We start from the raw sequence: 21,399 nt of genomic DNA, 5'->3' as shown, positions 1-21,399 counted from the left end.
TGGCCCCGCCCCTCCTCTCCGGTGCGGCCGCTCTGGCCCCTCGTCTCGCTGCTCCGCGGCGCCGCTCTGGCCCCGCCCCTCCTCTCCGGTGCGGCCGCTCTGGCCCCTCGTCTCGCTGCTCCGGGCCCGGGATTCCGCCTCCGCCCTGAGGAGCCGCCGCCGGCGGGTGAGGGGCGGGGGGGATGTATAGGGGCCCTATGGGGGCCCTATAGGCGCCCTGTGGGGGCCGGGGGCATTCCGCAGAGCCCCTCCAGCGCCCCCCCAGCCCCTTCAGACCCCGGCAGAGGTCCGTGGGCCCCGTGGGGGTGCGCCGGGCCTGGGGGGCCCCGTGGGGGGCCCCGCTCCGCCTCACGGGGGACCTGGGGGGGGGGGGGCTGTAGCATCCTATAACGGCGGGGAGGGGCCCCATAGCATCCCGTGGCGGGCTGGGGGTCCCCGTGGGGCGGGGGGGCGGTGTCCCATGGGGTCCCTGTGAGGTTGGGGGGTTCCTATGGGGCTGGAGTGACCCTGTGGGGCTTGGGAGTCCCGTGGGGTCCCTGTGGGGCTGGGGAGGTCCCATGGGGTCCCTGTGGGGCAGGGGGTTCTCGTGGGGTCCCTATGGGGCTGGGGGGGGTTTCTATGGGGTCCCTGTGGGTCAGCAGCTCCCCACGGGGTCCCCGTGGTGCCAGGGCTCCCCATAAGGTCCCTGTGGGGCTCCCCAGGGGGTCCCTGTGGGGCTGGGGAGGTCTCGTGGGGTCCCTGTGGGGCAGGGTGTTCTTGTGGGTCCCCTGTGGGGTTGGGGGGTCCCTGTGGGGCAGGGGCTTCTCATGGGGTCCCTGTGGGTCAGCAGGCTCCCCACGGGGTCCCCACGGTGCCAGGGCTCCCCATAAGGTCCCTGTGGGGCTCCCCAGGGGGTCTCTGTGGGGCTGGGGTCCCCTCAGGGGCCAGGTCACGCCAGCCAGGCCCCCCCGGGCTCACCCCGCTTCCCCCGCAGGCGGCGAGGCCCGCGCCCCGCCATGGCGGCCCCCTCGGCGCTGCTGGCGCTGGCCCTGGCGCTGAGCGGGGTGCGCGGGGCCGGCGCTGGTGACTGCAAGGGGCAGCGGCGGGTGCTGCGGGGTCCCTCCGGCTTCGTCACCGACGGCCCCGGCAACTACTCGGTCAACGGCAACTGCGAGTGGCTGGTGGAAGGTGAGGCGGGGACGGGACCCCGGGGCAACCCTGTGCTCCTGTAACTCCTGGGTGCCCCAACCCCCCCCAGCATCCCTAGATCCCCCCCAGAGGCACCCCAAAACACCTGGGGCACCCCAAAGACCCCTCCTGTACCCCTGTAGTCCCTCCTGAGGCACCCCAAGGCCCCTTGGGGCACCCCAAGGAACCCCCAGTCATCCTAAAGCCCCCCCAGAGACACCCCAAAACACCTGCGGCACCCTGAAGACCCCCCCTGTATCCCTGTAGTCGTTCCTGAGGCACCCCAGATCCCCTAGGGCACCCGAAGTTCCCCCGAATATTCCTTTAGCTCTCTCTGAGACACCCTAGAGCCCCTTGGGGTATCACAGGTCCCCCACAATATCCCTATAGGGCCCCAGCGACACCCCAGACCCCCTCAGGCACCCCAAGACCCCCTCCCATATCCCTGTAAGCCTCCCCCCCTGTATCCCGGGGGCCCCCCAAAGCATCCCAGTCACCCCAAAGCCCCCCTGAGACACCCCACTCCCCCTGGGCCGCCTCATCCTGGGTCCCCACGGTTTGGGGGGGGGGGGTCAGCATCGTGCCTGTGGGGTTTGGGGGGGCCCCTGATGCTTTGGGGCCCTCGTACGCCCCGGGGCCATGCTGCCCCTCTGTCCCCGGGGTTTGGGGGGCCCCCCCATGATGCCCCGTCCCCTCAGCCCCCAGCCCCCGGCACCGGGTGCTGCTGACCTTCACGTTCATGGACACGGAGTGCACCTACGACTACCTCTTCATCTACGACGGGGACTCCCCCCGCAGCCCCCTCCTCGCCAGCCTCAGCGGCAGCACCCTGCCCGCCCCCCTCGAGGCCACCTCGGGCAAGGTGCCCCCGGGCGGGGGGGCTGTGGGGCAGCCGTGGGGTGCAGGGGGAGGCTGTGGGGCAGCTATAGGGTGCAGGAGGAGGCTATAGGGTGGTTGTGGGGTGCATGAGAAGACTTTGGGGTGCAGGGGGAGGCTGTGGGGCAGTTATAGGGTGCAGGAGGAGGCTATATGGTGGTTGTGGGGTGCACGAGAAGACTTTGGGGTGCAGGGGGAGGCTGTGGGGCAGCTATAGGGTGCAGGAGGAGGCTATAGGGTGGTTATGGGGTGCACAAGGAGACTTCGGGGTGCAGGGGGCAGCTGGAGGGTGCAGGAGGCTGCGAGGTGGCTGTGAGGAGGTGCAGGATGGCTGTGGGGTGGTTGGGTGCAGGGGGCAGCTGTGGGGTGCCCTGACCCCTCTCTGCCTTCCAGATGCTGCTGCACCTCTTCAGCGACGCCAACTACAACCTGCTGGGCTTCAATGCGACCTACAGCGTCTCGCTGTGCCCGCGGGGCTGCTCAGGGCGGGGGGGCTGCGACCCCCAGGGCCGCTGCCGGTGCCAGCCCGGCTGGGGGGGCCCCGACTGCGCCCAGCCCCACTGCACGACCTACTGCCAGGCCCACGGCGGCACCTGCAACCAGGTGAGGACCCCTGAGCCTGTGGGGCTGGGGCTGGGGGACCCCTGAGCCTGGAGGACTGGGGCTGGGAGACCCCCGTACCCCCAGGGATGGGGCTGGGGACCCCAGCCTTGCAGGGATGGGGATGGGAGACCCCTGTACCCCCAGGGATGGGGCTCTGGAACCCCCAAGGCCTGCTGGGGCCGGTTTGGGGTCCCACGGGGGGAGCCGTGTCTCCCCATATCCCCCCTTCACCCCCAGGCCACGGGGCGCTGCGAGTGCCGGACGGGCTTCGTGGGGCGGGCGTGCGACCTGGCGCTGGGGGAGAACCGGGGGGGTGGCCGCTGGTACAACGTCAGCGAGGGGGACCCTGGCTTCCCGCCCCGCACCGCCGCCGCTGGTGCCGTCCTGCCCCACGCCGGGGCGCTCTACGTCTTCGGGGGTGAGCCGGGGGGCAGCTGGGGTCTCGGGGGGGCTATAGGGTGCGATACTGGATCCTGGGGGGCTCTGGGGAGGGGTGTGGGATCCTGGGGGGCTATAGAGGGCGATGGGGGGGGATGCAGGACGGCAGGGGGCTGTTAGAAGGCTATGGGGAGAGATAGGGGGCTGTAGAGGAGCTATAGAGAGGTATAGGGGGCTATAGAGGGCGATGGGGGGCTGTGGGGGTTACAGGCAGGGATGTGGGACCGTGGGGGGGCTATAGAGTGTGGGAGGGGTGATATGGGGCTGGGGGATGTAGGGGGGGAGGGCGTGTGGGGGGCCGGGGGGCCAGGGGAGGGCTTTGGGGGACCATCACAGGGACGCAGGCAGCGAGGGGTTGTGGGGCCCTCGGGGGGCTGCAGGGGAAGGGGCTGGGCCCTGATGTGGGGGTCCCCACCCCGTGCGTGTCCGTTCCCCCCCCCCCAGGTCTGGACCTCAACACGGCGCTGGGCGACCTCGTGGTTTACAACTTCACCACCAACCGCTGGTCCCGGCTGGAGCTGAGCCCGGCCCCGGTGCGTGTCCCCCTCCCTGTGGTCCCAGCACGTCCCCCCAGGCCCCCGAAGCCGGGGGTCCCCGTCCCCCCCACTGACGCCTCCCCGCAGGCCCCCCGGCACTCGCACGTGGCTGTGTGCTGGCACGAGGCCCTGGTGCTGAGCGGGGGCGAGCTGGCCGGGGGGACACTGGCCCACGACGTCTGGCTCTTCGACCCCCTCCTGGGGGGCTGGCGGGAGCTGCAGCCCCAGAATGGCACCCGGCCCCCCGGGCTGGCCGGCCACGCTGCCGCCCTCGTTGATGACTGGCTCTACATCTTTGGAGGTGGGGGGCAGCGGAGGGGCTGTGGGGCTGGGGTCCCCTGTGGCTGGGGGTCTGGGAGGGGGCGATGGGGTCGGACCCTTCCTCCAAGCTCTGGGGCCTGTGGGTCGGCCCATGGGGGGGCTGTGGGGCTGGATACGGGGTCCCTCCTGTCTATAGGGTCTGTGGGGGGGCTGTGGGGCTGGATATGGGGTCCCTCCTGTCTGTAGGGTCTGGGAGGGGGGGCTGTGGGGCTGGATACGGGGTCCCTTCTGTCTATAGGGTCTGGGAGGGGGGGCTGTGGGGCTGGATACGGGGTCCCTCCTGTCTATAGGGTCTGTGGGTCAGCCTGTGGTGGGACAGAGGGGCCAGGCACCCCACAGTGGGGGTCCTGGACACCAGGGTCCCCATCTGAGCGTGGTTTCCCCCCCAGGTCGCACGGCCGAGGATGTCTTCTCCTCCCAGCTGTTCCGCTTCCACCTGGAGACGTGGGGCTGGGAGCGAGTGGTCCCGTGGGGTGGGAAGCCCCCCGCCGCCGCTGGCCACTCCATGGTCTTCCACCCCCCCTCTCGCACCCTCCTCGTCTACGGGGGGCACCGGCCCTCCACCGCACGGTAGGGGCTGGGGGGTGGCATCATGGGGAGCTGGGGGGTCCTGGGCCAGGCCAGGGGGCTCTGGGGTATCCGTGGCCATGAGGGGACCCTGTGGGGGTTCCCAGGTATGTCCCTGCCCCATGTCCTGTCCAGCCCCGCATCCCCATGTCCCGTCCTGTCCCCCTGTCCCTGCGACCCTCGGCGCTGTCCCCGTGACCCCCAGTGCTGCCCCTCACGGCTGCCCCCCAGGTTCAGCATGCGGGTGAACACCACCGACCTCTTCCACGTCGATTTGCGGCACTGGACCACGCTGCGGGCTCGGGATGGCGCCCGTGGCCCCCGCGAGCGCGCTTTCCACACCGCCACCGTCATCGGTGACTACATGGTGGTCTATGGTGAGCGGGGAACCCCGTGACCCCCGTCGGGGTGGCAGGGTGGTCCAGGGCGAGCCCTGAGACCCCCAGGGACCCGCCTGCTGTCACGGTGGTGGTGGTACCCAGTGAACGGGATCCCCGGGTCCCCGCTGCTCCCCGGGGGGTCTCCACGCCCCCAGGCAGGGGTCCGGCCCCCCCAGGGGCTGACCCCTGCCCCATCCCTGCAGGAGGGAATGTGCACATCCACTATCACGAGGAAAAGTGCTACGAGGATGAGATCTTCTTCTACCACCTTGGCTGCCACCAGTGGGTCCCCAGCGCCGAGCTGGCCCACGGGCTGCCCCACGGTGAGGGGGGCATGGGGCTGCCCCGTGGCAGGGGGGACACAGGGGCAGGTGTGATATGCGGTGCAGGGACAGCAGGGGGTTGGGGATCTGAGGGTCACATGATGGCAATGTCCCCCCAGACTGGGGGGGTCTGTGGATCCCTGAGGGGTTTGGGGGCTCTTCCATGCTGATGTCTGCCCCCAGACTGGGTGTCCCGGGAATCCCGGGGCATCCTGGGGTCCCTCTATGCTGACGTCTGCCCCCAGACCAGGGGTCCCGGGGATCCCTGGGGCAGGGCCGCTATGCCCACGTGGCCGGGGTGCTGCGGGGCAGCGTGCTGCTGGTGGTGGGGGGCTTCAGCGGCGCCCCCCGAGGCGACCTCCTGGCCTACAAGGTGCCGGCCTTCGTCTTCCAGGTGCCTGCCCAGAACGTGAGTGCCCCCTCTCCAGGGTCCCTGGAGCCCCCAGCCCACCCCTGGGGCCCCTGCACCCATCTGGGGGGGTCCCTGGAGCCCCCAGCCCACCCCTGGGGTCCCTGCACCCATCTGGGGGGTCCCTGGAGCCCCCGGTTCCCCCCAGGAGCCCTTGAGCCCATCTTTGGGGGGTCCCTGCTCCCATCTGGGGTGGTCCCCAGGTCCCCCAGCCCACCCCAGGGGTCTCTGCTCCAGTCAGGGGGGTCCTCAGGTCTTCCATCATCCTTGGTGACCCCTACTCCTATCTGGGGTGGTCCCCAGGGTCTCCTCTCTATCTGTGGGGTCCCAGCTCCACTCTGGGGGGTTCCCCAGCTCCTTCCACCCCTCCCTATGGGGTTCCCGCTTCCCCCTGTGCCATGGGGTCCCCAGCCCCCCTGTGCCAGGGGTCTCCATCCTGCTGTCCCCCCAGTACCACCTGGACTACTGCTCGCTCTACGCTGAGAGGGGCACCTGCACCAAGGACCCCCAGTGCACCTGGTGCCTCGGGGGGTGCCAGAGCCCCGCGCCCCACAGCAACGTGAGTGGGGGGTCCCAGGGTCCCCTGGGGAAATGGGGAGGGGGTGGGTGGACGCTGGGGTCCCCTGGGGAAATGGGGAGGGGGGTCATGGACTCTGGGGTTCCCTGGGGAAATGGGGAGGGGGCGGGTGGATGCCGGGGTCCCCTGGGGAAATGGGGAGGGGGTGGGTGGACGCTGGGGTCCCCTGGGGAAATGGGGAGGGGGTCATGGACTCTGGGGTTCCCTGGGGAAATGGGGAGGGGGCGGGTGGATGCCGGGGTTCCCTGGGGAAATGGGGGGGGTCACGGATGCTGGGGTCCCCTAGGGAAATGGGAGGGAGCAGCGTTGGGGGTCAGGGTGTTGGGGTCCCCTTGGTGGGGGCAGCTGGGGGGGCCAGGACCCCTGGGTCTGTTGCGGGGGGGGCAGCTTTGGGTCAGGGTGCGTAAATGCATTGCGGGGAGCTCAGCGCCCCATGTAGCCCCGTTATGGGGTGCGGGGGTCCCCACTGACCCGGTGTCCCCCGCCTCAGTGCCCCAGCACCGGCTGCCTGGGCCTGGCTCGTCTGCTGGTGGACTGTGAGTCCTGCCTGGCTTTCGGGGGGGCCGGGCCGGGCCCTCCTCGTGCCCCCGGCCCCTTCGGCTGGTGCGTGCAGAACGACACCTGCATGCCCGTGGCGGGTGAGTAGGTGTCTGCGCCGGGGCCGGGGGGCTGCAGAGGGGCTGGGGGGTTCGCAGGGGGGACGCAGCCCCCGCCGGCGCCCCCACCACCGCCATGGCGTCCCCCCCTCCAGAGCAGAGCCGCTGCCGCGTGGGGCAGATCTCGGGGACCTACGGCTGGTGGGGCCCGCGCCCCGTCTTCGTCACGGCGCTGCAGCAGTGCCGCACCGCCAATTTCCTTCCCGGCCTCCACCTCGTCACCTACCAGCAGCCCCGCAACGACTCCCAGCCCGACAAGGTGGGTGCCCCATGCCCCTCCTCGGGGGTCCCCCGGGTCCGGGCTGGGGGGTCCCAGTGGCAGCCGCCCCTCCCAGGTCTCCATTGTCCGCAGCACCACCATCACGCTCAGCCCCAGCGGCGACACCGACGTCTCCCTCGTCTACCGGGGCTTCATCTACCCGCTGCTGGGACCCTCCCCGGCCCCCGGCCCCGACCCCGGCCCCAGCGTCTGGGCTCGCATCCAGCGCCTCTATGTCGTCGCCCGCCTCGGCCGGCACCCCAACTCCCCTGAGCTGGTAATGGGGTGCGGGGGGGCATCCAGGGGGTCTGGGGTCCCTCCTTGCGGGAGGAGAGGGGATAATGGGGTTTTGGAGGGGTCCCGGGGGGGTTGGGGGTCCTCCCCTTGCAGGGAGAGGTAAGATAATGAGGTTTGGGGGAGTTGGGGGTCCTCCCCATGGCTTTGGGGTTTCCCTTGTCCCCCCTTGCAGTGGAGGCGAGGCGCTGGGCCGTGCTGGGGTCCCGGCAGGGCTCAGGGTCCCCCAGGTTTTGGGGTCCCCCTTGCAGGAGGAGGTGGGACGGTGGTCGGTGCAGCAGGAGCGGGAGACGCGTCCCCTGCAGCGCCCACGCCCCGAGCGGCTTTTCCGGGCGCCCGAGCGGGGCAACAAGTACGCAGTGCAGGTGGAGGGGCACTTCAACAGCTCAGGCAGCGGGCAGAGCAGCGAGCTCACCCTCGTCTGGGACCGCACCGGCGTCCCGGGGGGCAGCGTGAGTGCGGGGGTCCCTGCGAGGGGTCTGCATGGGGGTGTGGGTTGGGGCAGGGGTTCTCTGTGGGGCAGAGAATTGGCGTAAGGGGCTCCTTGGGGTACAGGATTAAGGTAAGAGGTCCCTTGCGGGGCACAGGCTGGGGTTGGAGGTCCCTGTGGGGAGTCCTTATGGGGTGCAGAATTGGGGTGGGGGGTCTCAGGGGGCTGCAGGTTGGAGTTAGGAGTCTCTGGGGGTTGCAGAGCTGGTCTAAGAGGTCTGTATGGGGCTGTGGTTTGGGGTGGGGGGGGTCCCTATGGGGTACAAGTTGGGGTAGGGGGTCTCTGTGGGGTGTGGGCTAGGGTGGGGGGTCCCTGTGGGGCGCATAGGGCTCTGCGTGGGGCTGCAGGCTGTGGCAGGGGCTCCCCTCTGTCTGTCCGGGGGTCGGGGAGCGCGGGCGCAGCTCGGGGCGTGCCCTCTGCCCCGACACCCCCCGTGCCCCCCAGGAGATCTCCTTCTTCTTCCTGGAGCCCTTCCGCTCCCCGCCGGGGCGCTGCCCGTCCTACCCCTCCTGCCTGGCCTGCCTGGCTGACCAGGGCTGCGGCTGGTGCCCCCCCAGCGCCTCCTGCCACGGCCGCCTGCACCCCCCGGGGGGACTCTGCGGAGGGGGGGGCCCCCGCCTCGTCCTGGCCCCCGCCAACTGCGTCCTCTGCGAGGACTACCGCGACTGCCAGGCCTGCGCCGCCGTGAGAGCTGGGGGGCTTGGGGGGCAGGGGAGGGGTTCGGGGGTGCAGAGGGGTCTGGGGAGGGGTTTGGGGTCTGCAGGGGGGTTTGGGGAGGGGGTTTGGGGGGCGCAGAAGGGTCTGGGGAGGGGTTTGAGGGGTGCAGAGGGGTCTGGGGAGGAGTTTGGGGTCTGCAGAAGGGTCTGGGGAGGGGGTTTAGGGGGTGCAGAGGGGCTCAGGGAGGGTTTGGGGGCTGCGCAGGGGCTCGGGGAGGGGTTGGGGGCTGCAGAGGGGTTCAGGGGGAGTTTGGGCTCTGCAGAGGGGCTCGGGGAGGAGTTGGGGTCTGTGCAGGGGTTTGGGGAGGGGTTGGGGTCTGCAGAGGGGTCTGGGGAGGGGTTTCGGGTCTGCAGGGGGTTTGGGGGGTGCAGAGCGGTTTGGGGAGGGGGTTTGGGGGGTACAGAGGGGTCTGCAGAGGGGTTTGGGGTCTGCAGAGGGGTCTGAGGAGGGGGCTTGAGAGGTGCAGAGGGGTTTGGGGAGGGTTTTGGGGTCTTCAGAGGGGTTTGGGGAAGCCTTGGGGTCTTCAGAGGGATCTGGGGGGTGCAGAGGGGTTCGGGGAGGGGTTGGGGGCTGTGCAGGGGTTCGGGGAGGGGGTTTGGGCTCTGCAGGGGGGCGCAGGGAGGGGTTGGGGTCTGCAGAGGGGTTTGGGGAGGGGACTTGAGGGGTGCAGAGGGGTTTGGGGAGGGTTTTGGGGTCTTCAGAGGGGTTTGGGGAGGCCTTGGGGTCTGCAGAGGGGTTTGGGCTCTGCAGAGGGGCTCAGGGAGGGGTTGGGAGCTGCACAGGGGTTTGGGGAGGGGTTGGGGGCTGCAGAGGGTCTGGGGGAGGGCTGGGGGCCGCGCAGGGGCTGACCCCTCCCCCAGGACCCCTTCTGCGAGTGGCAGGTGCACAGCAGCAAGAAGGGCGACTTCGTCTGCAGCCGCCGGGGGCGGCAGGCGGGGGCCGTCCGCGCCCCCCAGCACTGCCCCAGCCTCTGCAGCCAGTGAGTGCCGGGGCGGGGGGCCAGGGGGCAGGGGGCGGCGGGCGGGGGTCTGACGTTGCCCCCGCAGGCGCCGCTCCTGCTCGGCCTGCCTCTCCAACTCCAGCCAGTGCGCCTGGTGCCAGTCCACCCGCAGCTGCTTCTTCTTTGCCGCCTACCTGGCCAAGTACCCCTACGGGGACTGCCGGGGCTGGTACGACAGGTGAGCCTGGGGGACCTGGGGGGGTTCTGGGGGGCACAGGGGTATTCTGGAGGGTCCTGGCGGGGTCCTGGGGGGCTCATGGGAGCCCTGGAGGTTCTGGGGGGGTCTGGGGGGCACAGGGGTGTCCTAGGGGTCCTGGATATGTCCTAGAGGGTCATGGGGGGCACAGGGGCATCCTGGGGGGCACAGGGGCGTCCTGGGGGGGCACAGGGGTGTCCTGGGGGGGTCTGGGGAGCACAGGGGCATCTTGGGGGGCATGGGGGAATCCTGGAGGTCCTGGATATGTCCTAGAGGGTCCTTGGGGACAGAGGGGCATCCCGGGGTCATGGGCCTGTCCTGGAGGGTCCTGGGGGGCTCAGGCGTGTCCCAGAGAGTCCTGGGGAGCAATGGGATGACATCCTGGGGGTCCCACGGCTGGGTGGGTGACCCCGGGCGTCCCGGCAGTGTCCACTCGGCGCCCCAGTGCCTGGACTGCTCCCGCTTCAACACGTGCCGCGAGTGCCTGCAGAACCTGGAGTGCGGCTGGTGCGGCGACGCTGACAACCCCACGCTGGGACGGTGAGGGGGACCGGGGGGCTGAGGGCACACCGGAGCCCCAGGGCACGGCGGCTGAGCCCCCCTCTGTCCCTCCAGGTGCCTGGAGGGGGACTTCTCCGGGCTGCGGGGGTACCCCAACTGCTCGGTGGCTCTGGGGGAGCCGGGGGGGCTCCCCCCCGGGCGGGCGGCCGCCTGGTCCTACGGGCAGTGCCCTGACGTGGACGAGTGCCGCCTGGGCATGGCCACTTGCCACCCCTTCGCCGCCTGCCACAACACCCCCCAGGCCTTCGAGTGCCGCTGCCGGCGCGGCTACGCCGGGGATGGGACCACCCACTGCAACCGCACGTGAGCCAGGCACGGGGGCGAGGGGGGCGGCCGGCCCAGGGGCTCGGGGCCTTTGGGGGGTACGGGGACCAGACACGGCTGTCCCACGGGATGGGGACGTCTGGGGGACGCGGGGACCGCGCATGGCCATCCCACGGGATGGGGACATTTGGGGGACACGGGGACCACGCATGTCCATCTCACAATGGGGATGTCTGGGGGGATGTGGGGACCACGCACACCCATCCCGTGTGTCGGGGACAGGGAGGGGACACAGGAGATGGCTCCCGCTGTCCCGGTGCTGGGGGGACGTGTGGGGACCTGGGTGCCACTGTTGAGGGTCCCCACGGCCCCCTGCGTGTTCCCCTCCAGGTGCTACGAGGACTGCGGCCACGGCTACTGCAGTGGGGCCCCCAACTACACCTGCGTCTGCCACCTGGGCTGGACCTCGCCGCCGGCCAATGCCACCGGCCGCGGGGACGCCACAGGGGACGCAGCTGTGGGGGACAGCGCTGGGGACACCACGGGGGACGCGGCCACCCTCTGCTCCGTGGACTGCGGCTGCAACTTCCACAGCAGCTGCGAGATGGCCGGACCCGGCATCTGCGACCGCTGCCAGAGTGAGTCCCCGGAGGGTCTGTGGCGTCCCCCTGGCCATGGCGCGTCCCCCCGCGTCCCCCTGTGTCCCCACACGTCCTCTGTCCCCGCAGACTGGACCCACGGGGAGCGCTGCCAGCTCTGCCGCCCTGGCAGCTTCGGGGACGCCACGGGGCCGGGGGGCTGCCGGCAGTGCCAGTGCCATGGCCACGGCCAGCCTGAGCGGGGCCACTGCGACCGGGCCACCGGCGCCTGCTTCTGCGCCCCCCCCACCGAGGGGCCCCGCTGTGAGCGCTGCGCCCCTGGCTACTTCGGGGACCCCAGGTGAGGATGGGGGGGCAGCACCCCCTTGTGCCCACCCCCAACAGGACCCAGACCCCCGTACACCACTCCTGACCCCCATGCAAGCCCCCAGCCCCAATTCACTGGCTCTAGACCTCCCCATACACCAGCCCCTGACCCCCATGCAAGCCCCCAGCCCCAATTCGCTGGCCCCAGACCCCTGTACACTAGCCCCTGACCCCCCCCCAAGCCCCCAGCCCCACTCAGCCCCCTCTCGCCCCCCAGGGATGGGGGCACGTGCTACCGGGAGTGCAGGGGCCGCTCACTGCTGGCCAACCTCTCCTCGCCGGTGGCCCTGGGGTCCCGGCTGGCCGGGGGGTACCCGGCGGCCGGGGGGGGCCTCTCCTACTGCGTGTGGGTGCTGTCGGCCACGGGGGGCCTGGAGCCCTGCCCCCCCGGGGACCCCTGCCCCTCCATCAGCCTGACCCTGCAGCCCGACCTGCACACGCCCTGCACGGTGAGGGGGGCGCTGGGGGCTTTGGGGGTGCTGGGGGGAGCACGGGGGGGCATGAGGGGTGCTGGGGCCTTGGGGGGTGCATGGGGGTGCATGGGGGGCACAGGGGAGTGCTGGGGACTTGGGGGATGCATGGGGGGGAGGTGGGGGTGCGGGGGGGAGATGGGGGTGCTGGGGACTTGGGGGGTGCATGGGGGGCACAGGGGGGTGCTGGGGACTTGGGGGGTGCATGGGGGGAGATGGGGGGTGCATGGGGGGAGATGGGGGTGCTGGGGACTTGGGGGGTGCCTGGGGGGGAAATGGGGTGCTGCCCCCCCCAGAGCCCTGTGCCCCCCCCAGACCAGCTATGCCTACGCCTTCGATGGGGTGCCAGCCTTCCTGGACAGCGGGGTGCTGCAGGGCGACCCCGCGCTGCTGGGGGCCTTCTGCGGGCACGGCCGCCCTGAGCCCCTCACCCTGGAGGCCCACTCAGGTAGGGGGGGGGGTGGCGCGGATTTCGGGGGGGCCGGGGCGCCCCGGGCCCCCCCCGACCCGCTGTGCCCCCGCAGGGGTGCTGGTGCTGTACTACGAGGCCAACGGCAGCGAGCCGACGGGGTTCAATGCCAGCGCAGAGGTCCTGAGCTGCCGCCCGCCCTGCGCCGGGGGGCAGGAGTGCCGGGGGGGCCGCTGCGTCTGCCGGCTGGGGCACGGGGGGCCCGGTTGCCGCCAGCGCCTCTGCCCCGGGGACTGCGGTGCCCACGCCGGGCAGGGCACCTGCAACGCGGTGAGTTTGGGGGCGCAGGGGGTTTGGGGGTGCTGGGAGGTGCTGCAAGGGGGGACACAGGGTTTGGGGGTGCAGGAGGTTGCAGGGGACACACAGGGGTTTTGGGCGTGCAGGGGGGTGCTGGGAGGTGGTGCAGGGGGCACAGGGGGTTTGGGCGGGGAGGGGAAGGCTGCCAGGGGGGACATGGGGTTTGGGGGTGCAGGAGGTTGCAGGGGGACACGGGGTTTGGGGGTGCAGGAAGGTGCTGCAAGGGGACACAGAGGGGGTTTGGGGGTGCTGGGAGGTGCTGCAGGGGGGACATGGGTTTGGGGGTGCAGGGGGATGCAGGAGGGTGCTGCAGGAGGGGCACAGGGGGTTTGGGGGTGCAGGGGGATGATGCTGGCAGCCCCCCCTCACCCCCGCCCCCAGACCCTGGGGCTCTGCGTCTGCAGCGAGGGCTTTGCTGGCCCCGACTGCTCGGTGCCGCTGGGGCCGGGGAGCATCGTCTGGGAGACCCTCGTCGATGGGCACCTGGCCTCCGTGAGTGCCCCCCGCGCCCCATGCTTGGGGGGCCAGGCAGCACCCTCCACCCCGGGGGAGCCCCTGGGGACTGGAACCCCCCATATCCCGCTTCTGCCCCCATGGATCCTGCCCCACAGGTCTGGGGGGCCCCTTATCTCCTTCCCCAGTGCCCCATAGACCCCAATACCCCCCCAGGACTGCCCCTAGTGCCCCCCGGTGCCCCATAGACCCCCAGTATCGCCCCAGGACTGCCCCTAGTGCTCCGTAGACCCCTGATACCCCCCAGGACTGCCCCTAGTGCCCCCCGGTGCCCCATAGACCCGCGATACTACCCCAGGATTTCCCCCGGTGCCCCATAGACCCCCGATACCACCCCAGGACTGCCCCTGTCGCCCCCTGGTGCCCCATTAGACCCCCGATACCCCCTAGGACCGGTCCCCCCGGGGCTGACCCCGCTGTCCCTGTGCCCCCCAGGACACAGCCAGCCGGTTCCTGCACCGCCTGGGCCACAGCCTGGTGGAGGGTCCGGAGGGGACGCTCTGGATGTTTGGGGGGCTCTCGCTGCCCCAGGGGCTGCTGGGAAGCGTCTACAGGTGAGGAGGCCCCGCTCCCCGGCCCCACCCTGGCCCTGCCCCAGCCCTGCTCCGCAGATCCCCTTTACTCTGCCCCCAGGTACTCCATCCCTGAACGCCGCTGGACCCAGATGCTGGCAGGGACAGAGGACGGGGGTCCCGGCCCCTCGCCCCGCTACTTCCACGCAGCCGCCCCCCTGCCCGCCCGCCGTGCCATGCTGGTGCTGGGGGGGCTGACGGCCGCAGGGGTGGCCAGCGACGCCTGGGTGCTCAACCTCACCACGCTGCAGTGGCGCCAGGAGCAGGTAGGGACCCCCCGGGCCCCCTGCCCCGTGCTGGTCCCGGGGGGGCTCAATGTCACCTGAACCCCCCAACCCCGTCCCCCCAGGACCCCCTGCTGCCGGCGGTGGCGGGGCACACGCTGACCCCCCGGCGTGGGACCTCGCTGGTGCTCATCGGGGGGTACTCGCCCGAAAACGGCTTCAACAAGAAGCTGCTGGAGTACCGGGTGGAGACGGAGAGCTGGGAGGTGGGGCAGCAGGCCGGGACCCCCCCCACAGGTAACGGGGACCCCGGGTCTCGGCGGTGGCGGGTAGCAAGCTGGGACCCCCGGGTTATAGGGCTGGGACCTCCCAGGTTCTTACAGTAAGGGGTGCCAAGCTGGGACCCCCAGATAAGGGGGCTGGGACCCCCCAGATCCTTAGGGTAGCAGGTATCCCCCGGGTAAGGGGGCTGGGCCCCCCCAGTGCTGCCCGAGCCCCCCCGCGCCAGGCCCAGCCCAGTCTCGCCCCCTCCCCAGGCCTCTACGGCCACTCGGCTGTCTACCACGAGGACACAGATGCCATCTACGTCTTCGGGGGCCACCGCTTCCATGTGGAGACTGTCTCGGCCTCCCCAGAGCTCTACAGCCTCTACTGCCCCAACCTCACCTGGAGCCTCCTCGCCCCCTCCCAGGGCCGCAAGGTGTGGGGTGGGGGGCTAGGGGGGGATCCAGGGGTGGCTGGGGGGGGTCCTTTGGGGGCATCTGTGGGTGGCTGGGGGTCCTTTGGGGACGTCTGGGGGTGTTAGGGGGTGTCTAGGGGTCCTTGAGGGGTGTCTGGGGGTGTTAGGGAATGGGGACCATGTTGGGGGCATCTGTGGGGCACTGGAGCGGATCTGTGGGTCATCGACAGAGCATTTGGGGGCCCCCGTGGGGTGTCTGGGGGACACACGTGAGGGGCGTTCCTTTGGCATTAGGGCATGCGGGGCTTTGGGGGGATGTGGGGGGCCCCTCTGTGACCCCCGTGTGTCCCCCTTAGCCCCAGCCCCACTTCTTCCATGCGGCGGCGGTGGTGGGGGACATGATGGTGGTCCTGGGGGGCCGGACGGAGACCCACGACTTCAGCAACCACCTACTGCTCTACCAGCTGCGCTGCAACGCCTGGGTGCTGCCGCCCCACACAGGTGAGGGGCTGGGGCAGCGCTGGGCGCCCTGAGATGGGGAGGGGACCCCGAAACCGGGGGGGTGGGACCGCACCCCCAGTAACAGGGGGAATGGGGCTGGGGACCCTGCAAGGGGATCAGGGACCCCGAAACGCTCAGGGAGCAGGTACTCCGTGGGGAAGGGGCTGCAGCCCGGGACAGGGGGACCCCAGAGGGGCTGGGGACCCCAGGACTGATGCTGTCTGTCCGTCCGTCCATCCCCAGAGGCGGCGGTGGTGGGCGAGCCCATGAACCGGTCGGTGGCCCACGCGGTGGCAGTGGCAGGGGGCCGGGTCTATGTCTCGGGGGGCTTCAACGGGGTGGCCCTGGGGCGGCTGTCGGCCCTGAGGCTGCCCGCGGACCCCTGCCTGTCACTGCCCAGCCCCGAGGCCTGCAATCGCTCGGGCGCTGCCTGCGCCTGGTGCCACGGCAGCTGCCTGTCCGCTGACGCTGTCCAGCGGTAAGGGGGGGCTTGGGGGGCGGCTCTGGGGTGGGAGGGGGGCCCGGGGGGTGAGCTGCGTGCTGTGGGGCAGGATGGGGTCTGGGGGGGTACAGGGGTGTACAGGGTGTTGTGGGGTGGGGGGTCTGGGGGGCAGCTGTAGGGCGGGGGTATGAATTAGGGTTGAGGGTGGGTGGTGTGGGGCGAGCGGGTTGGGGCATGCAAATGAGATGCAAATGCCCCCAGCCTGGGCTGTGCCCCGGGCCCCGCCGCCTGCTCCCCGACGCCGCGCTCCCCTGAGGACTGCCGACGCCTGCGGACCTGCAGCGAGTGCCTGGCCCAGCACCCCCGCGCCCTGCGGCTGGGCGCCCCGGTGAGCGGGGGGACGCCAGGACGGGGCTGGGGGACCCTGGGACACCTCCCCCTCACCCTGCGCCCCCGCCCCAGGCCCCACCACAGTGCAAGTGGTGCACCAACTGCCCCGAGGGCGCCTGCATTGGCAGCGGCGGCAGCTGCACCTCGGAGAACGACTGTCGCATCAACCAGCGGGAGATCTTTGCTGCCGCCAACTGCTCCGAGGTGTCGTGTGAGGCCTCCGACTGCCCCAAGTGCACCGCTTCTGGCAAGTGCATGTGGACACGGCAGTTCAAGCGCACCGGTACGGGGCTGGGAGTGGGGGGCAGCAGGGCTGAGATCAGGAGGGGCAATGGGGCTGGGAGTGGGGGGCAGTGGGGCTGGATCAGGAGGGGTGATGGGGCTGGGCGTGGGGCGCGATGGGGCTGGGCGCGGGGTGCAGTGGAGCTGAGCCGGGGGGGCTGCACTGAGCCCTCCCCCCAGCTCGGGGGGCACAGTGCGGGGCACCCCACCAGCCCCCTGCGCCCCCCAGGCGAGACCCGCCGCATCCTGAGTGTACAGCCCACGTACGACTGGACCTGCTTCAGCCACTCGCTGCTCAACGTCTCCCCCATGCCCGTGGAGTCCTCACCCCCCCTGCCCTGCCCCACGCCCTGCCACAACCACAGCTCCTGCGGGCTCTGCCTGGCCTCCAAGGGGGCCGATGGGGGCTGGCAGCACTGCGTCTGGAGCGTCAGCCTGCAGCAGGTGGGGGGCTTAGGGCGGGGCAGGGGCTCGGGGGGCAGTTGTGGGTGTGTGCGGGCGCTTGGGGGGCTGGGGAGGTCTGGAGGTCTGAGGAGGAAGGTCTTGGGGGGGCCGGTCGTGGGGCATATGGGGTGTGGGGGGAGTTGGAGTGCCACGGCATCAGGGGGTGACTGGGGGGGACAGGCATGGGGGGCTTGGGGTGGTCTGTGGGGCACGGGGGGCAGTCTGGGGGCCGTGGGGGGCGGTTGGGGGGCCTGGGGCAGGCTGTGGGGCACGGGGGCCCCCCCGGCCCCCTTCTCCCCTCTCCCCAGTGCATGAGCCCCAGCTACGTCCCCCTGCGGTGCGCGGCCGGGGCCTGCGGGCGTCTGCTGCGGGGGGCCGAGAGCTGCACCCCAGGGTGTGCGGGGGCCCCCCAGTGTTCCCGCTGCCTCCGCCAGCCCCGCTGTGGCTGGTGTGCCCGCCGCGGGCACAACGGCAGCGGCCGCTGCCTGGAGGGTGGCCTCCACGGCCCCCGCCACGGTATGCTGTGGGGCAGGGGCGGGGGACTTGGGGTGGGGGCTCTGGGGTGCTTGGGGCAGGGATGGGGCACTTGGGGTGGGCTATGGGGTGCCTGGGGCAAGGATGGGGTGCATGGGGCAGGCTGTGTAGTGCCTGGGGTGGGCTGTGGTGTGCGTGGGGTGCGGGGATGGGGTGCCTGGGGCAAGGATGGGGCACTTGGGGTGGGCTATGAGGTGCGTGGGGCAAGGATGGGGTGCCTAGGGTGGGCTATGGGGTGCGTGGGACGGGGATGGGGTGCGTGGGGTGGGCTATGGGGTGCCTGGGGCAGGGACAGGGGGCTGGGGGGGGGGGTACAGGGTGCCAGGGGGGGCTGTGGGGAGCCTGGGGGGGGCTATGGGGCAGGGGAAGTGGCGTCCCCCCCCAGCCCCTTCCCTGCCGCCCCAGGGCTGGCGCAGGCATGTGGGGCAGAGGCAGAGTGGGCTTTCCTGGGCTGCCCCCCCGAGAACGAGTGTCTCAACGGGCACCACGACTGCAACGAGACGCAGGACTGCCACGACCTCCCGCACGGCTACCGCTGTGCGTGCAAGAGCGGCTACACGCTGGACAAGTGAGTGGGCGTGCGAGGGGTGGGCTGGTGCAAACCCCCCCCCAAGTGTGCGCCTGCAGGGACTGGCGCCGGCTGTGGTGTGCGCAGAGCAAACGGCCCTTGTAAGTGTGCGTGGCTGAGCTTGCACAAGGGCGTCGCACAAGTCATGCTGAGTCACCCGCCTGAGTTTGTGGGGCAGCACACACATGGCTTTTGCACTACCATGATGCCCCCCTTATGCAAGTGAGCCCTGGGAGCATGCAGGGAGCGAGTTTGCACACACAACGTGCCCCGTGCATCCTCGTGAGCACGTTCGCACACGCAAGGTGCCCCGTGCATCTGCATGAGCATGCAGGGAGCGGGTTTGCACGCACAGGGAGCCCCCCGGCCCCCCGGGAGTGAGAGGGGCACCCCCCCGTGCCCCCTGTGCCCCCATGCCAGCCCTCCCCGCAGCACCACGGGGCTGTGCCGGCCAGTGTGCGAGCAGGGCTGCGTGAACGGGACGTGCGTGGAGCCCAACCGCTGCCGCTGCCACTTCGGCTACGTGGGGCACAACTGCTCGGTGCAGTGCCAGTGCAACGGGCACAGCAAGTGCCTCAGCCCCACCGCCCGCGACCAGTGCCTCCAGTGCTTCAACAACACCAAGGTGGGGTGGCTGTGGGGCAGGGTGGGGGTGTGTGGGGCGGCATGGGGGGCTGCCTGGGGCAGGGATGGAGGAGGGGAGCCGCGAGGGATGTGGGGCGGGATGTGGGGGGGCTGTGGGGTGCGCACGGAGGGCGTGGGGCAGGCTGCGGCATGGGCTGAGCCTGCCCCATGGCAGGGCCCGCAGTGCGAGCGGTGCCGGCCCCTCTTCGTGGGCTCGGCACGGGCAGGGGGCTCGTGCCGGCCCTGCCGCAGCTTCTGCCGCCACAACGCCGCAGTCTGCATCTCGCGGGAGGAGTACGAGCGCGCCCGCCGGGACCCTGCCCGCTTCCCCCTGGAGCCTGCCATGGTCAGTGGGGTGCCCCACGGCGTGGGGCTGGGGCTGCGGGCGGGGGGCCCCAGGGGCTGCCCCACGGCAACGGGGTGGAGGGGTTCTGCTCACCGATCCCACATCCCGGGGTTTGGGGGGTCCCCCCTCGCCTGCCCCATGTCCTGGGGGGCCTGGGGCTCCCCGTTTCCCCCTGCCCCCCACCTCTCTGCTGCTGCCCCCCGCTGCCGGGGGGGTCCCTGTTCCTCCGGCGGGGCAGCTGTGTCCCCTGCCCACCCCGCTGCCCCCCAGATCCCCACGTGGGTGTCGGAGGGGCCGAGCGAGGAGGCGGCCGTCTGCGTCAACTGCCAGAATAACAGCGTGGGCGAGCGCTGCGACGGCTGCCGGCCTGGCTTCTTCCTGCTCGATGGCGCCTGCACCAAGTACGGGCCCTTGTGCACGGCGCGGTCCTTGTGCAAGGGTGGGGGGGACACCCTCGTGCGAGGGGATCCCCTTGTGCGAGCCTCATGTGACCGCCCCAGGTGCCAGTGCAATGGGCACGCAGACACGTGCAACGAGCTGGATGGGACGGGGTGTCCCTGCCAGAACAACACCGAGACGGGCAGCTGCCAGGGCAACAGCCCTGCCGACAAGAAGGACTGCTACAAGCAGCAGGTCAGGGCTCCGGCACCGCGTCCCCGTCACCCCCTTCTACGCCCCTGCGTCCCCACATCCCCGCGGGACCCCCCCCCGGCCCCACGCTGTCCCCACACCCGTGCCCCGTGTTGTCCCACACCCGCATCCTCACACCAACATCCCTGTTGTCCCCACACCTGTGTCCTCGCGCCCCGCTCCCCGCTGCCGCTGCGCCCCTGTGTTCGTGCCCCTGTCCCCACCGCTGTCCCCACGATTGTCCTCGTGCTCCTGTCCCACCCTGCTCCCGTCCCCGCGCGCCCACCCCCGCACCCTCTGTCCCCCCGGCGCCGTCCCCCTGGCGGCTGCTGACGCCCCGCGTCCCCGCATCCCCCTCAGTGCGCCAAGTGCCGCGACTCCTTCCACGGGCACCCGGTGGGGGGACAGCAGTGCTACCGGCTGATGGCGGTGGAGCAGGAGTACTGCCTGGACCCCACCTCGCAGAGCAACTGCTTCCACCAGCCCCAGCTCCAGCACCTGGGGCCCGGCCGCACCGTCCTCTTCGGTGTCCAGCCCAAGTTCACCAACGTCGACATCCGCATCACGCTGGATGTCACCTTCGGCGGCGTCGACCTCTTTGTCTCCACCGCCTACGACACCTTCGCTGTCGACGTTGACCCCGCCACCGGCCGCCACCTCGTCCGCCTCCAGACCCCCCACCCTGCTGCCGGGGCCGGGGCCGCCAACGCCACGCGGCTGCGGGAGGAGCGCGCCGGCGGGCTGGTGACCTATCTGACGGTGCGGGAGGCAGCGGCAGCGCTGGTGGTGCGGGGGGTGCGGGACCGGCTGGTGCTGACCTACCCCCACACCCTGCACCCCCTCAAGTCCAGCCGCTTCTACCTGCTGCTGCTGGGGGTGGGGGGCCCGCGGGGCGGCCCCTCGCAGGGGCTGCTCTTCTTCCGCCAGGACCAGGCCCACATCGACCTCTTCGTCTTCTTCTCCGTCTTCTTCTCCTGCTTCTTCCTCTTCCTCGCCCTCTGCGTCCTGCTCTGGAAGGCCAAGCAGGGGCTGGATGCCCGCCACGAGCAGCGCCGGCACCTCCAGGAGATGAGCAAGATGGCCAGCCGCCCCTTCGCCAAGGTCACCGTCTGCTTCGAGCGGGGGGCGCCCCCCGGGCCCCCCCGCCGCCGCCCTGCCGCCGCCCCGGCCCCCCCACTGCCCGGCGCCGGCCCGGTGACGCTGGAGCCCACCGAGGATGGGGTGGCGGCGGTGGCCACCCTGCTGCTGCAGCTGCCAGGGGGCCCGCGGGGCCCCCACCGCGCAGCCCTGGCCTCCGCCCTGGTGACGCTGCGGCAGGGGCTGCAGGAGTACGGGGGGGGGCCCCCGGCGCGCAAGGCGGGGCTGGCCCACGAGCTCACCTCCATGGCGCTCTGAGGGGGGACGCCCTGCTTTCAGGGCGGCTCTCGGCCCCGGGCTGGAAGGGGGGAGCTGCTCCCCGCCTCCGCTGCAGGGGGCACCCCCGATGTGTGTGTGGGTGGCACCCTGCTGCCGCGCACAGCCCCCGGTATTGGGGGGAGAAGGGGGTGCAGCAGCCCCACGCTCGCAGGGAGGCACGGGCACTGCCCCCCGCGTTCGGGTGCAAGGCGTTACCCCAGCATTGGGGGGGGCAGGGGCCGCCCCCACCTTTCACAACCCAAAACACTCCAGTATTTATGGGGGGGGGTGTGTTGCCCCCCGTTTCGGGGAGGGGGGTGTCAGGGTGCTGCCCCCCTCCCCTTTACACCTGTATTTATTGGGGGAGTGGAATGGGGGTGCTGCCTCCGGCCCTTTGCCATGGGGCTCACTCGGGGGGGG

The 21,399-nt window shown here is 71.5% G+C and overlaps 1 protein-coding gene across 9 annotated transcripts; it reads left to right on the top strand.

Moving 5' to 3' along the window:
* The first annotated feature begins 24 nt into the window (after nt 1–24).
* On the top strand, nt 25–21,386 carry MEGF8 (multiple EGF like domains 8). 9 transcript variants are annotated; one of them, XM_087778580.1, is made up of 44 exons: nt 25–166; nt 974–1,167; nt 1,866–2,029; nt 2,437–2,646; nt 2,884–3,064; nt 3,529–3,617; nt 3,708–3,921; nt 4,331–4,511; nt 4,740–4,885; nt 5,092–5,211; nt 5,457–5,620; nt 6,072–6,179; nt 6,688–6,835; nt 6,949–7,112; nt 7,189–7,389; nt 7,658–7,858; nt 8,341–8,580; nt 9,474–9,592; nt 9,660–9,791; nt 10,236–10,349; nt 10,425–10,673; nt 11,025–11,272; nt 11,363–11,573; nt 11,817–12,048; nt 12,385–12,517; nt 12,594–12,808; nt 13,217–13,327; nt 13,784–13,902; nt 13,982–14,186; nt 14,270–14,441; nt 14,681–14,844; nt 15,180–15,324; nt 15,568–15,802; nt 16,028–16,154; nt 16,229–16,439; nt 16,668–16,882; nt 17,191–17,398; nt 17,822–17,984; nt 18,417–18,609; nt 18,784–18,954; nt 19,225–19,355; nt 19,455–19,587; nt 19,945–20,343; nt 20,602–21,386. In XM_087778580.1, the coding sequence occupies exons 2-44, from the start codon at nt 996–998 to the stop codon at nt 20,977–20,979; spliced, it is 7,836 nt and encodes a 2,611-aa protein (XP_087634706.1). In that variant the 5' UTR covers nt 25–166; nt 974–995; the 3' UTR covers nt 20,980–21,386. The 9 variants fall into 9 exon arrangements, 8 of the variants coding, with proteins under 8 accessions (XP_087634706.1, XP_087634705.1, XP_087634703.1 ...); XR_015709179.1 differs by lacking the exon at nt 19,225–19,355 and having other exon boundaries at nt 20,602–20,738; XM_087778579.1 differs by having other exon boundaries at nt 5,457–5,605; nt 19,945–21,386.
* The last annotated feature ends 13 nt before the right edge of the window (nt 21,387–21,399 follow it).

This window comes from Nipponia nippon, unplaced genomic scaffold (assembly GCF_047370975.1).
Source record: "Nipponia nippon isolate SJK-2023a ecotype South Korea unplaced genomic scaffold, ASM4737097v1 scaffold_44, whole genome shotgun sequence".
Classification (NCBI taxonomy): domain Eukaryota; kingdom Metazoa; phylum Chordata; class Aves; order Pelecaniformes; family Threskiornithidae; genus Nipponia; species Nipponia nippon.
Note: the sequence above shows the minus strand (reverse complement) of the source record. Positions and strands in the feature narration are given on the sequence as shown.

What these genes read in the sequence shown, in the direction of transcription:
- MEGF8 (XM_087778578.1), top strand. Translation starts at nt 996, where the DNA reads ATGGCGGCCCCCTCGGCGCTGCTGGCGCTGGCCCTGGCGCTGAGCGGG. An exon ending in CACCTGCATGCCCGTGGCGG is followed by an intron (nt 6,836 to 6,948) that starts GTGAGTAGGTGT and finishes CCCCCCCTCCAG; the next exon opens with AGCAGAGCCGCTGCCGCGTG. An exon ending in TGCCGGGGCTGGTACGACAG is followed by an intron (nt 9,792 to 10,235) that starts GTGAGCCTGGGG and finishes GCGTCCCGGCAG; the next exon opens with TGTCCACTCGGCGCCCCAGT.